This window comes from Chanodichthys erythropterus, chromosome 10 (genome assembly GCF_024489055.1).
Source record: "Chanodichthys erythropterus isolate Z2021 chromosome 10, ASM2448905v1, whole genome shotgun sequence".
Lineage (NCBI taxonomy): Eukaryota > Metazoa > Chordata > Actinopteri > Cypriniformes > Xenocyprididae > Chanodichthys > Chanodichthys erythropterus.
The window spans coordinates 23,087,128-23,102,500 of NC_090230.1; the positions used below are offsets into that span (position 1 = coordinate 23,087,128).

General features: G+C 36.6%; 1 protein-coding gene across 4 annotated transcripts in view; it reads left to right on the plus strand.

Annotated features, from left to right (window-relative positions):
* Positions 1-5,250: 5,250 nt before the first annotated feature.
* Positions 5,251-15,373, plus strand: part of LOC137027957 (uncharacterized) — a 19,838-nt gene continuing 9,715 nt past the window's right edge. For 3 of the 4 annotated variants that reach the window (XM_067396595.1, XM_067396593.1, XM_067396594.1), the window contains exons 1-4: positions 5,251-5,519; positions 5,872-6,201; positions 12,038-12,370; positions 12,558-12,655. In XM_067396595.1, the coding sequence (XP_067252696.1) occupies positions 5,468-5,519; positions 5,872-6,201; positions 12,038-12,370; positions 12,558-12,655 (813 nt within the window). In that variant the 5' untranslated portion in view covers positions 5,251-5,467. The other variant, XM_067396596.1, reaches the window with a different exon arrangement.

Consider the following 15,373-nt stretch of genomic DNA (forward strand, 5'->3'; position numbering starts at 1 on the left):
ACCAAGCGTCTCCCGCTATTCTCTCCGGTTGCAGACCTCGCTGAACCACGCCCCCCTCGCCACAGTCCGTCTTATAAAGGAGAGTGGTTTGGATTATAAAAAGGCTTACAAATTCAATTAATGGCTATTTGCCACTATTTCCTCCAAGTCACTTTGATGAGGTGAAACAAATTCCTGTTCTGCTCTGTTCTGTCCCAGCTGTGTTAGATCGAGTGTGCTGCTGTCTTCAAAGTATTGTGTTCCAAATTTTAATGATACGATATGTCCAACTGTACTTAGATAATTCTGCTTAATAGTTTGTGTTTTCTTATTATTTTATGCATTGTCTCAGATAGGTTAAAAGTTATATAAAAATACTACATGAAATGTGGAGCTACTTAAAAGAGAAATCAATAAATAGTACAATATTAACTAAATGAAGCAAAAATATATGTTTAATATATTCTGTTATCAGTGATCTGAAGATGTCTGAAATATGTATTCATAATCCCTGGTGGACAGCTTGAAATTTTATCTATTGTAGAGATTTTTAGTAAGTGTTAATGGAAATAACTTTTGCATTGTGTTGAATGAGAATGAGACTGAGTGACTAAATTAAAATTAAATTGATTTAAAGAAAAAAAAGTTTCATTATGTTTGGTTTTGTTTGATTCTGATGTATTTGTGAGTATTATTTATATGTTCAGATAGTTAAAAATATAGTTTAGTTTGCTCTTTTCTGCATTTCGCAAAGAAGAACTTGCTTTATTAAAATAAAATACAGAACTGCTATTGTCAGTTGGATGAGACTTAAAATAAGTAAAAGCAGAGCAGATTGCTCATTTTCGGTTGTGATGAAAATTTGTATGGGGTCAATTTGATTTATGCCATTCTCTGAGTGTTCAATTTCCAGAAGAAGATGTCCCAACACAAACAAGAGTGAATGGACTGTGCATGCCAGTGGGGGAAAAGAGACTCAAAGACCCAGGCTGCAGAGAAACACAGGCACCTGGTTGATGGGCCTTCAGCCCAGTCCCTGAAAGAGGAAGCTGAAACTTCTGAGGGCTGACAACGAAAAGACTGAGTTAATGCAGAAACAACACATCCTGCCATGATGCAGAGAGAGAAAGACGGCTGCATTCAACCTCATGTTCCACCTGGTCCTCATGACAGACTGAGAGACCCAACGTACTGGATGAAGAAAGACACTAAAACTGCCAAACAGGCTCAACTGACTAACTGACCATACGAGTGGGGGACTTCCATCTCTTCCTCGTGCGTGGGTGCAGGTACTGCCTTTACTGTGATCACTGCAGAGAATGCTTCAGAATTAGGTTTGTCATCACAACTTACAAATTGATAATAGTCTCATAGCAGTTCTTGATTTTGTTAACCTCCTGCACTTTTCTGTCGATAAGCACCAGTCCAATCCTTTATGAAATGAGATTTAAGGGATTGCTTGACTCAAGTTAAAACTGGGTTTGGACTTAGTTAGAGAATGTTGTGCAATGAAGAGAGTTTGGGCTGCTCTCAGGACAGACGTGTGTTACAGAGTTTTCTTAAGTAGAATATGGATGGTAGATATATGATATGAGTCACTCCATCTTGGCTAATAGATACTTAATCTTTATTATAAGGAAAAAAAAAAATCCAAAAACTGTAAAGCTATCATCAGAGATTATGACTATTGTTAATCATGGATCCAAAATTATGAGATCTCCAGTTTTTTTTTTTTTATTAGAACAGCTCATGAGCAACTGTAGAAAGGATACTTTTTTATTACATTATTGTAATGATAAAATATATTTAAGAAACTTGATCTCTTAACAGTAGCATGCCTAGGCTTAAAAATAATATTTCTTTAAAATTTGGTGTTTGTTTTTGTGGTTTTGTGGTGTTAAAAGTCAATTCTATTGCGACAGGCGTCGCCTGACTAAATCACAAAAAAAAAAAAAAACTTAGACACTGTTGCAAGGGGAATGCCACAGTGCCTATGTTTCATCATTTCCAACATCGTCGAAAGAGTTTTATTCGATTGGACTCGGTGGTATTCCACCCTTAACAATATCCATTCAGTTCACTGTTTGCATATGCAGTGACAAGAACAAGACAATGTGGTTGTCTTGTTTTGTTTGTTTTTGTGTCCGTTATATATCTTCTCCATGTTTAGGTTCAGTACGAGTAGATGTAATCAGGAGATTATGTGTGGTATATTCATCAAACAAGTTTTTTCCTGTGTGACGCCTGATTGTGACCACTGGAAAGGAAGTGTCCATTAGGAGGGTCAACGAAGAGACTGAGTAAACTCAACTGGTGGCTTAAAAGCCCAATGTTTGCTCCAACTGATCAAGAGTGTCCCAGAACCAAGAAAGGATTGACGAGCACCTCAGTGTTTAGCAACGCAAGGGGAAATCCCCAAAAAGACTGAAACTGATTACATCATCCTACAGCTGCAGCACAGAATGGAGAGATTGAGACTTCGAAGGATTGAGTTGTCAAAGGATATATAGTTGTTTAATTTGTCTATTTGTGTGATACGTCTGATGGTTATGTTATTTTTCTTATCTAGTTATTTTTTATCTAGGTCTAGTGTTGATATTGAATTCCCAATTTATTATGGCAGATTAATTTGATTATTTACTAAAACTGGTTAACAACTTAAGACTAATGGAAGAAATTTTAATCCACCTGACAGTTGCGGTAAGTCCTCAACCCAGTAAAAGTCCAGGGGACGTTCGGGGTCGGGTTTTTCTAGTAGCCCTCGTCGGACCAGCCTGGTAAAGGCTTCCAGTCAATATTCTATGCAGTTAGCTGGGGTTAGAGAGGTACCCGCAGCTTCATTTAGATGTGATGCTTTTATATTTAATTGATTCAACATCCATTTCGTATCTTTTGAAAATTTTGGGAGTCCTTAAAGACTCCAGTGGGGGAATTGGTGGATCCGAAATGGTCAATATTCATATTCATGCATTTTTTATTAATGTTCATCGTTTATGGCTTATCAGAGTTTTAAAATCAAACATTTTAAAAGAGATCAATACATCACGGTTGTTTAAACCAATGAGCTTTAAGCTGTGTCGTCAGCAAGTCATTTCCCATCGTGCTTTTAATCAGCGCAGTCAGTGGAGAGCAACTGCGCTCGACTGCAGAATCCGATGAATCCTGCCTCACCCTCGCGAGAGGTTTTTGACACACGTCAGCATGACATCAGAGCAAGGCGGCCCACCCTCAGACACATTTCTAACCGGCACGCATCTCACGGTGATCACCGGTGATCGGTTCTGCGCAGAATTTGCTCATCTCAAACAAGCCTATAGAGTGCCTCAGGGATGATGTATTTTTGTAGGCAAAACCCGGATGAGTTAGCATTTTAGGACTTTTAGGACATTTAGGTCTGTGGTTAACAAAGCCTCTAAATACTTTCCCGTTTTGATCTATGACATAAAACACACCAGTTATAACCCATTTGTGATTTATTTATTTATTTTAATTTTTTTACTTTTACTGTGTCTTAAAATCGGCGGTTGCTAACAAATTGCTAAAAGTGACTACTTCCTTTGGCGGGGACTTTAGACGTCATCATTAAAAACGGGACATTTGGACAGCATTTCTCATGAAAAAGTGGAGAAGTATTAATAACAGCACATATCATAATCAGCGTGCATGTTTGTAAATAACGTTGTTTTCTAAATAAAGTTTAAGGACGCTTGGTGGTGACGTTGATCCGCGACCATGGTGTGCTGTAGTCCGTTTATAGCCTACTGTTAGCCTTTTATATCTGACGACTTTATTTAGGCTTTAAAATCTATAAATGTTGTGTTAACTTGTAAAGATTATCTTGATAGACAAAACGTGTAAGTGTCATAACCCTTTGTTAAACACAGAGCTTATTTTCTGTTATTTTTCAAAAGTCTATGGGAAAAATGAATAGGCTTTCAATCAAGGGAACCTGTGCGCCGCTAACTTCCGGGTTGACCTACAAAAACACGTCATCCCTGGGGTATTGTATAGTTAGTGACAGTTGAGTGATTTCAGTAAATGGGTGTGGTCTGGTCAAGAGGGCAGTCATTTTGATGTTAGATTATTGTGGCAGCGCCCTCTAGTGTACTGGGATTTAACTGCGTGCCAACCAACTCTTGACCCAACCAGCCCCGCTCTCCCCTACGAATACATTACTTAACTGTTACGTGAGTTATTCTACGAAATGGGTGCCATTTGGGTCCGCAACATTTGATCAGATGCATAAGGCACAAAAATGTCCCAAAGTCTGTTTCCAAAGCTTAAAGTTATTAATTCAAGTGTTCTTTTTAGCATGATATATGATCAAATGTTTTTTTTTTTGTTTTTTTTTTGAAGATTAGCATAATATTTTTAATCATTTTTCATTATTACATAGCCAATTTCACATGTCCATGTTGACCAACATGACACTTGCATCTAAAATATCACCAATTAAGTTTTTTTTTTCTTTCAAACATATACTATTTTCAGGATTAGGCCTATATGTGTCCCTGTTTACACAAAATATATTTATTCACAAATTTTTTTTTTTTTTTTTTGTAAATATTTTATGATTTGTGTGCGTCCCTCAGTTTGACTTACCACCCCATCACACTAACTTGTTGTATCTATAAATAATGCTCTGTTCCTTTAAATGACATCACAAAGCCTAAGTGACATCATTTGAGCCTTAGCCACCAAGAACAAAAGTAGGCAACTATGTAAATTTTATTATTTTTTTTTTTACATTGTTTATTTGTTGCTTTTTCATGTTAGGCAGGCAATGTAAACTTACCACCCCGTCACGCAATATAGATAGGGAAAACAGTTTTTTATTATTTCTTTTACATTATTAATACAAAGATAATTATATTTCAGATTGAATGCATACGCTAGTTGAGAAACTTGACAACATGGGAGATTTGCGGACACTTTGGGATGAAATTTACCACTCCGTCACATCCATTTCATACATCCATAAATTTCATCCCAAAGTGTCCCCTGATAAAAATCAAATTCTGGGGGGTAAAACTTTTTTTTTTTTTTTTGACAAGGTTCCCTTGGTAAATGTGCATTCCAAAGGCTAAATATCATGTTATTTGGGCTCGCTTCAACCCGTGGACATGAAAAACAACCAGCCGCAACAGTGTAAAAGTAGCCTAGCCCAATTTCGCAGGGAAAAAATGCAGACTTGGCAACACTGTTTGGTTTCTTAATCCACTCATTCACTCACTCATATCTGTCTCTCCATTTTGCTTCGAGCCATGAATTTCTCGCCGCTCCCATTCGTCAGCCTGTACAGACTCGTGCACTTGTCAGCACTATAGCCTACTGTGTACTTTGGAACCACCGCTAACTTCCCGATGGAGGCTCCCAGATTATTACTTAACTTTACTTTTCACTGCAAGAACTGTGTCGCATTTTAAAGTAGAAGAAAAGAACGCTTATATGAATCTGAGTTTATATTCTGAGGGGCATCGTGGTGAAAATGAAGCTTCACTTTCATTGGCTTGCATGGATCTTGTTTTTGCTCGACAACGGTAATGACTTGTTACAGTTTCGCTTCTGAACACGAATACTAGGAGTAGTGATGGTTAAAGTGATCACAGTGCCTACCACAGTCACAGAAATCGGTGAAACACCTGTTAGACATAAAAACCCGCATGTACCGCAGTTGAAACGCAGCCCAGATCAGTTTCAGTGGCGTGGTAGTGATTGTGGTGAAAACTTAACATGGCGTCACACCGTGACTATGTTGGTATGTTTTACCTCCGAGCATAAACTGATCAAATATAGTCGGAAGATTCTAACAGTATGTTTAATTAAATGAATGTGAAAAATTTCACTGCTATGTTGTAGCCTATATTTGGCTTTGATTTGTTTTTTCTTCAGGTGTGTCTGGTGTTGATTCAGTGGGAGTGTCTGTGAATGAGGGAGATTCAGTCACTCTGAACACTGGTGTTCAAACAAAGCAACAAGAAGAGATTAAATGGTATTTCAACAGCACTCGCATAGCTCAGATCAGTGGAGATCTCAGTTTTATCTGTACAGATGTTCAGTGTAAAGATGGTGATGAGAGATTCAGAGACAGACTGAAGCTGGATCATCAGACTGGATCTCTGACCATCATGAACATCACAAACACAGACTCTGGAGTTTATGACCTGAAGATCATCTTCAGCAGCAGCAGCAGTGACAAGGCCTTTAATGTTACTGTCAGTGGTGAGTCATTAATAAATGTTTACAATGCTTTTCAATATTTTGGATGCTGCAGAGTCAGACCCCCAAATATGATCATCCTTATGCGAGGGACCCCATCCTAACTATCTTTTACATCATAAACACCTCATTTATACACTGAAAAATTAGTTTTATAAACCTTAAATTAGTTTCTATTAGGTTACAGTATATAGGCTATTTCCTTTATTTATTAATGTATGTATTTATTTAAAGTTCATATTGCAGGTTAAACATTTTTTTTCGAGATGAATATATAACCTTGTACAAAAATACCATATAAGAAGATACTGCAGGGTTTAAAAAATGTTTTGCAGGACATAAGGGCATGAATTTAGTAGATAAAGTGACGGTCTCTGTAAAAACCGCTTTTTCACTACGTCACTAAAGGGAGTAGATCGCCGAGCTCTGTGTTGACTCAGTGCAGAGTAGGCAGTGACAGCGGTCATGAATCATGTGTTTTCGGTAGTTTTTGTATTCTATTTATCATCGTTATGGTAAATTATTGTGTTTGTGGAGGTTGCACAAACTCCAGCCTGTCAGGACATCGAGTACAGAGGTTTAATAACAAGAAAGAAGACGCTGCTATCTTCCGTGCCGGGGTGTGTTTTGTGCAGGTGAAGAGACGGACTTCACTTCTGCATCTGCTTCGATAAACGCGTTCATTATAGACCGGAGGATTATCATCCTGGCGATATGATGGAGTTCAACATACTACTGTAAATGATTATATTAAATGAATAAACTTACACACGCGATGCTTCACCGTTTTTACTTGAATCAATTTCAACACTGATGAATACAAATTATGTTCACAAATACGTACAGTCTCACACTCACACAAAACAGTTTTGAATTATGTGTTGGTAATGTAAATACTCCAATTTCATTCATACCATGTATGTAAACTTGACTGTAAATGTGTATAGCCTATACATTCAAGTTCACACAACTACATAATCATATGCATGTCATATGCATCCCCACACAGTGATCGGCCCGGAATAAACTCATAACACATAATGAATGAATAAAGGATAACGTTACAAGAAACACATAATACATTTTTTTTTTGTTACATTTGTTAACTAACGTTACCAAATCAGTCGTGATGAGAAACCGCTATATCACGTAAAGTTAGTGTGTGGACGGATATTAACGAAGTTTATTAGTTTCGGTTATCAATAACGTTACTCCACGATGACCAATAGCTTTGCTGTTGCCTGATTCATGATAACAATCTGTACAATATTGTGATCTGAGAACAGTGTCGCATATCATTAGCTAACGTGTATATCTATAAGCAGGGATGGGCAGTATTTCAGATACATGTATTTAAAATACGTATTTGAAATACAAAATACTATTTTGTATTTTGTATTTTAAAGTCTTTGGAAAAAATCAAATGTAATTTGTATTTAAATACATTTACGATGAGTATTTTTGTATTTTCAAAATACTCAAAATACTTTGAGACAGAGTGATGTCTCGCGCATATACTTTAATGAGTGTCAGACATCACTGCCGCTGTCGGAGCGCGATCAGACATCACTGCCGCTGTCAGAGAGCGATCAGACATCACTGCCGCTGTCAGAGCGCGATCAGACATCACTGCCGCTGTCAGAGAGCGATCAGACATCACTGCCGCTGTCAGAGAGCGATCAGACATCACTGCCGCTGTCAGAGAGCGATCAGACATCACTGCCGCTGTCAGAGCGCGATCAGACATCACTGCCGCTGTCAGAGAGCGATCAGACATCACTGCCGCTGTCAGAGCGCGATCAGACATCACTGCCGCTGTCAGAGCGCGATCAGACATCACTGCCGCTGTCAGAGCGCGATCAGACATCACTGCCGCTGTCAGAGCGCGATCAGACATCACTGCCGCTGTCAGAGCGCGATCAGACATCACTGCCGCTGTCAGAGCGGGATCAGACATCACAAACCAATCGTTTCGTGTCTTAGGACATCAATGTGTCGTCACGAGCCGCAGGGTTTAATTTGGATTTGTCTAAGCAAGCTTTTTTTGACTCTTTTAGCCGAAGTCCCCATCTACTCCCATTATTTGGCTGACAGACAGCAGCGGTTGGAGTTAAAAATCATCATTTGTGTTTTACTGAAGAAAAAAGTCACCTACATCTTGGATGCGCTGGGGGCAAGCAGATAAACATCAAAATTTCATTTTTGGGTGAACTAACCCTTTTAACGTTACTGCATGTTAAGCCGAGTTCAGACTGCACGATTTTAGCCCCGATTTTGGCTCGCCGACAGGTTTTGAGAAATCGCAGACAAATGCACGAAATCACAGGCAAGCTCTCACCGTCCAAGACGCGCCGCGCCGCTCTCGCCGGTGCTCGCCGCCGGCTCTCATTGAAAATGAATGACTAGCGTCACTTTGACGCTCTCGCCGCCGGCGGTGTGAACACACAGTTAGGCTTTTATGCTTGACGTGCTCTCCATTGTATAATTCTGTGAAAAACGACAGAGGGCGACTCTGAGTAATTGTTCTCCAAACCACCAAAAAGCAGCAATGAGAGGAAGTAGTTTGCCGAATAATTTGTCAAACACTCGTCTCGTGAGAAGTTTGTGAATAAATGGATTTCTTCACATGTAAACTGATTAGGTTGTAGGTCATTTTGACGACACGTGTGAAAAAGTTTTTTAGTACACTTCTTAAACCCTACCCAAATAATCAAGTTAAACCCAGTAAACTTGAAATTGTGACTTGAGACATTAGAACAAAACATATTAATATGATAACATATGTATAACACTAAATTGAACAATACTGTGTTATATATGTTTTTTAATTCATTAATTATTTTATTTCAATTAACGATTGTATTAAACACCGACCATTACTTTATTCATTATTTCTGCTATGCAGGCTCATTTTGTAAATGTAATCATTTTTAATTTTACAAACATGGTGCTTTATCAAAATGTAACTGGACACATTTCCAAATTGTGATTGTGTTTACCCATCTATGCAAATGTTTGTTTATGTAGAGACGAAATAATTAGGTTAATCATTGTCTGTCTCCATCGGTTTAGTGTAGTAATTGTGTGCATTTGTGATGACAATGATGAAAGATACACTACACTTTTAGTTTTATTGTTCACCAAAAAAAGTGCCAAATGATTTCTAATTAAAAAAATTTTTATTTTAGATACTAGAACTTTATATTTTCTAATTATGTATATAGAAACAAATAAACTTTACATTAAATAAATATAAAAGTTACTATACTGCTTGCGTAAAAAAAAGCATCAAAAGAGTTTGAAATTCAGTTTTTGCTGTGGTATCAAAACTGATATTGATAATTGTGAAACCATGCCATATATTGTCATATCACCCATCCCTATTCTTTGCTATATAGCAGAAAAGGTTCCCACAGTTTTACAGTTTTTTTTAATAGTGTTCACCATAAGTAATAGACTACATTGTAACCTTGTCAGAAGTAAGTATATAAATGGCTGCTATTTTGCACTACATAAGTTTATTTGTAATTACCAGCAAGGAAGCAAGCACTTAAGAAAGAGAGAGAGAGAGAATGACAGAGAGTGCAGAAATTAGGTAAGGAATTAAAAGTCAGTAGGCCTATGTAGTTTCTTAATTCACTGTGACTATTTATAATTAGCTTAACAAATTACACATTGTCACATTGGCTTTTAATGATGGTGATAAAACGTAATAAAAGTTAAAAATTAGTTTTTTTTTGTAGTTTTTTATTTCCTACAGGGCAGGGGAAGGGAAGAGGTATATAAAATTAAAACGAAAGTTTCTAAGTAGTTGCACACATCTAAATGCTTTTTGGCATTCAGAATAGGCCCAGATAGATTTCAGCCTAATAGGGATACCTGCACTGAATCTTCAATTTCACATGTATTTTGTGTATTTTCAAAATACAAAATACTGTATTTGTATTTAAATACATTTTCCCACACAGTATTTTGTATTTGTATTTAAATACATTTTTCCACACAGTATTTTGTATTTGTATTTAAATACATTTTTCCACACAGTATTTTGTATTTGTATTTTAAATACATTTCCATGTATTTATGCCCATCTCTGTCTATAAGCTAACACCGGTCTCGGCCCTGTTCTCCACTGCTTCTCCTCACACAACAGCTCAATTTGTCTATTTTGACCGTTATTCTGTCTAATCCTGGCCTGTCGCTGCTCTCTTGGCCACATAGCGGGCTAATTGTATGGCTGTGGTTTGTTATACGAGTGTGAATAAACATTTATAATTTCCTCAGCGTCCGAACTGTCATTGCGATCCATTGTTTTCCTATTGTTTATATTGATCGTGCTCCCTTCAGTTACGTCACTTCCGATTTGGCATTTTCAGATGCGGAAGTAAAATGTTCTCACAAAAAACGACTCCAGAAGCCTAATTAGCGTATTTATACGTGTTTTTTTTTCAAGAAAATCTATTTCATACATTATTTTTCTATACATTGAATCACTGAAGCTCTAACCTGCAATATGCCCTTTAAATATTTTTATATTAATCATTAATTTAATAGATTAACTTTTTAATCACATTATTACATTTTCTTAATCTAATTTATATACTTCTATATACTATATACTACTTCAATCTTATTTGTTGTTACTGTTTCTTTAACAGCTTTCCTCTAAACTTTTGTTTGTTCTAATTTATTTTAATTTTTATTTAAAGATTATTGGTTTACAGTTTTTTTTGAGAAAATAATAAATGTATTTATTTATGTACGATTTTTTTTTCTCTAGACTTCTCCACATTTATTTAATCTAATTTACATTTATTTTTACATTTCTACAGTTTTTCACTGGACCCCAAAACCCATGTTTTAACATACATATTTTGTATTTATTTATTAAAACAATTATATTCAGAGTGATTTTTGTTAATTCACATATAGTTTGTAGATGATCTGGGTTTTTTGCTGTTAAAGTGTTAGATCACCCAAAAATTTAAATTCTGTCATTAATTACTCACCCTCATGTCGTTCCACACCTGTAAGACCTTCATTCATCTTCAAAACAAAAATTAAGATATTTTTGATGAAATCCGATCAGTGAGGCATCTATTGCCAGCAAGATCGTTTCCTTATCAAATTCCCAGATAGGTACTAAAAACACTTTTTAGTTAAAACAAAAGTGAGAATTCATTTTGTGCACCAAAAAAAAAAAAAAAAAAAATGTATTCAACAATATCTAGTGATGGGTTCTAAAGGTGAACAAAGGTCTTATGGGTGTGGAACAACATGAGGGTGAGTAAATGATGACATTATGTTTGGGTGACTAACCCTTTAAATAGCAAGCTGCATGTATTGGAATATAAAGTAGAATATAAAGCTCTACAGACTTTTTTAACATTGGCAATTTTTAACTTCTGTGTCACATTTTTCAGAATGCCCTTATATGTACAAGAAGCGAGACACGAGTGCAATAGTTAAGGATAATCCCATCTAGCAGTGAAAAACAATGGAAAAGTAGTGAAGTGGAATTTAAAAAATATTCTGTGAGAACAGCCTCTTTCTGTGTAAGTGCAGTTTGTAGAATAATCTCAGTTTACACTATTAAAGAGTTCATGTTGATTTAAAACTAAAAGATGTTCATCTGTTATAATCTGTTAGTTTTAACATTTAAAAAAAAAAAAAAAAAAAAAAAGTTGCAGTTGAGCTCAGATGGAGCCTTGTGTTTATAAACACAAACCTTTGATCGTTTTTAGATAGAAAGACAAGAAAGAGCTTGTCTCGTTCATCTTCAGTTTTTGTTCATCTTCATGTTGTGTGTAGTTTCAGCAGCTGTTGGTTTGTGTTTCAGGTGTTTCTGCTGCTGAACGAGAAGTAGTAAATAAAAATCAGGGAGAAGATGTCATTTTAGGTGTTGGTGAAATAAGAAAACCAAATGATTCGATGACATGGTATTTTAATGAGATTCTCATTGCTGAAATCACTGGAGATCAGAGTAAGATCTGTACAGATGTTCAGTGTAAAGAGAGATTCAGAGACAGACTGAAGCTGGATCATCAAACTGGATCTCTGACCAACACGAACACCAGAAACACAGACTCTGGAGAATATAAACTACTGATCAACAGCAAAAGCAGCAGCTTCAACATCAGCAGAGTGAAGAGATTCAATGTTTCTGTCACTGGTGAGTAGAGTTCAGCCATTCAGTGCATTTCCTCTCTGATAATATCCGTTTTCCTGTGTGAACGTTGTTTCCTGCTGATCCCACTGATGCTTGCTAAAAACAACAGATGGCACCACTGGAAAGCTGTAAATTTCAAAGATTAATACTGGGTGGATTATCATCCATTGTTTCTCTTTATCTGTTTCAGGTTCAGGCCTGTCTTCAGGTGCTTTAGCAGGAATAGTTGTGGTTCTGCTATTGGTTGCAGTTGTAACTGCTGGTGTGATTTACTATCGCTGCAGGAATGTAAGTAATACATACAGCTCATTTAGCAAGATACATTAGATTTAATGTGCAAAATTCCTTTTAATGACTAATGGTATGAATAATACTATTTAGGGGTTCAAGCACATAGCGTTTGTATTGTAAATATTAAAATTTCCAAGGATCAGCATTCTCCCCTAAAAGTAATCGGGCAGACCAAACCGTATGTCGTAAAGACTTGAAACTTTGAAGGATGGTAGTTCTTACACCATCTACAATGTCACCGAGGCTCACCCCGATTGGCCTGACGGGGGCGCTACAGCAGTGAAATGTATGGAATCACTCATAACTCCTAAACTGTTAGGCATAGGCTCAAGTGTCTTATATTTCTAAAGTCCTTCAAGATGGACAAATTTGTTCAACATGGACAAAATCCAAAGCAGTGCAGTGAGATTCTCTGGAGTCTGAAATGCCTATAACTGTGAATGGAATCAGATATTTTCCTCCTTCTGTGGTTACGTGAAAAAGTATGCGGCAGCTGGCCACTTGGTGGCGCTATAATATGGAAAAAAACACTTAAAGCACTTACAAATGGCTATTACTAATTAACCCGAAGTCTGATTGACTTGAAACTTGTCATGCGTTGTCTTTGTCCGAGGTGGCAAGACTGCCTTTGAGGACATGCGTGTATCTCAAAAAATGCAAGCAATGAAACCGCTATCAATTGAATCATTTGCCAAATATTGCAGATTATTTCATAAACCAACTTTAGCAAACTAGTCCTAGGTTTTTAGCCCAAGCTTGAAAACTGTTAAAAAGCATTGAAACATACATTTCTTTTGTAAACTGCCTGTATTGGCTGTTTTCCCTCTGTGATGTAATGGATCGTTTCCACCGAGCGGTACGGTTCAGTTCAGTACTGTACGACCCCTGATCCTGCTTGCCTTTCCACCGCCAACAGTACCCTTACTTCAGTGGTGTTCTGAAATGTACTTATTTATGAATCATTGTAAATTTATGTGCATTACTCTTAACACTGACACATCTTTCTTGTTAAATGACCATTACTTTACATTTATATCAAAAAAAAAAAAAAAAAAAACAGAAACCAAATACAATTCTATTTTGTAACTTTACAGTATTGTAATAAATGTTCTATTTATCAAAACCAAGTCAATATTGTTTTAAGCATTTCTACATTCATTCCAAAATAATAACTAAAGGCAATAATAATTTAAACAATAACTAATTTTATTAGTGTATTGATGTTGTTGGGGATGAACAGTTTAGGACCCTTGAAACCAGATATGTTGAATAAACACCCGGAGTCAAAGTTTAAAAAAATTAATAAATTGAAGAAAAATTTAATGAAGAATAGTTTGCAGTTTCATCAGCAGAAGCCAGCTTCAAGTCTCACAAGGAGTTCATAGGCCGCTCTGCGTACATTCACATTTTCTCAATAATTATACTCTAACAGATTCTACTGACTACATCATTACTTCAGGTTGAATGATTGTGATTTGCTAAGAAAAATAGACAAATTTTGTAATCTTCCACACATGGATAGTCAGATAGTCAGAAGCATATCTCCATTCGTCAGGATGCTGATGAGGGGACCCTGGATTTAGAAACTGGATGTCCTTTTGGGGTCATGACATGGCGTCTGCTGGTCTCAAACACAGTGCCAGTTGTCCACCAATACAAAGGACCTGCACAGAACTCTTAGCGCACATACACGATTCACATGATTCACAGCTTCTTCAAGGCTGAAGCTGATCTGAACAGGAAACTTTCCCAAAACATACTGACAACATGTTCTTTTCTCAGTGAGAGGTACAGACAATATTCAAAATTATTTTCTAGTGTTTAAAAAAGGAAAATAAGTGCTTTAACATACGTTGAAGAAGTCATTCAATTAATTTAACAGAAAGATAAATGTTGATTAATGACTTAAAAGATATATTTTGAAGCGGAAGTGGATTCCTTCAATGTTTTTCTTTTTGATTGTCAACTTAGGCTATTTTGGATCATCAGTCATGCTCCGTAAACACCGTCTGTCACAGACACGAATTGTATTTTTAATTTCACCAAGCTGATTGCACTAAAAAAAAAATAAAAAACAAAACAAAAAAAAAACACAGTCATCATGTTTTCAGTCCATTTCAAGTTTGATTTTGACGTGACATAAAGCGGTGATATCTAACTGGATGATTTGTTTACTTTCTTTTCAATTAGTCTTCCCAGTGATGCCATCATTTGTTCAGTCAAACTGACTCGCGAAACGCGCACATCAACAAGAGGCGGGATTTATCACACAAACCAATCATATCCAATCATAACCAATCATAGCACAATGAAGACCTTGCCTCCTCTCACCTGATCGACATCATTCTCGCGTGATGAAGAAAGTGACAGCAAACGACAATGCACAGTGGAAACGAGCTATACCAGTCATGGTACAATTACAATCATTACAGTCATTACAATCTTGCTAAAGAAAACACAGAACTTGCTTTGCTTTAAAAGGGTTCGTTCACCCAAAAATGAAAATAATGTCATTTATTACTCACCCTCATGCCGTTTCACACCCGTAAGACCTTCGTTCATCTTCGGAACACAAATTAAGATATTTTAGTTGAAATCCGATGGCTCCGTGAGGCCTTCATAGGGAGCAATGACATTTCCTCTCTCAAGATCCATAAAGGTACTAAAAACATATTTAAATCAGTTCATGTGAGTACAGTGGTTCAATATTAATAT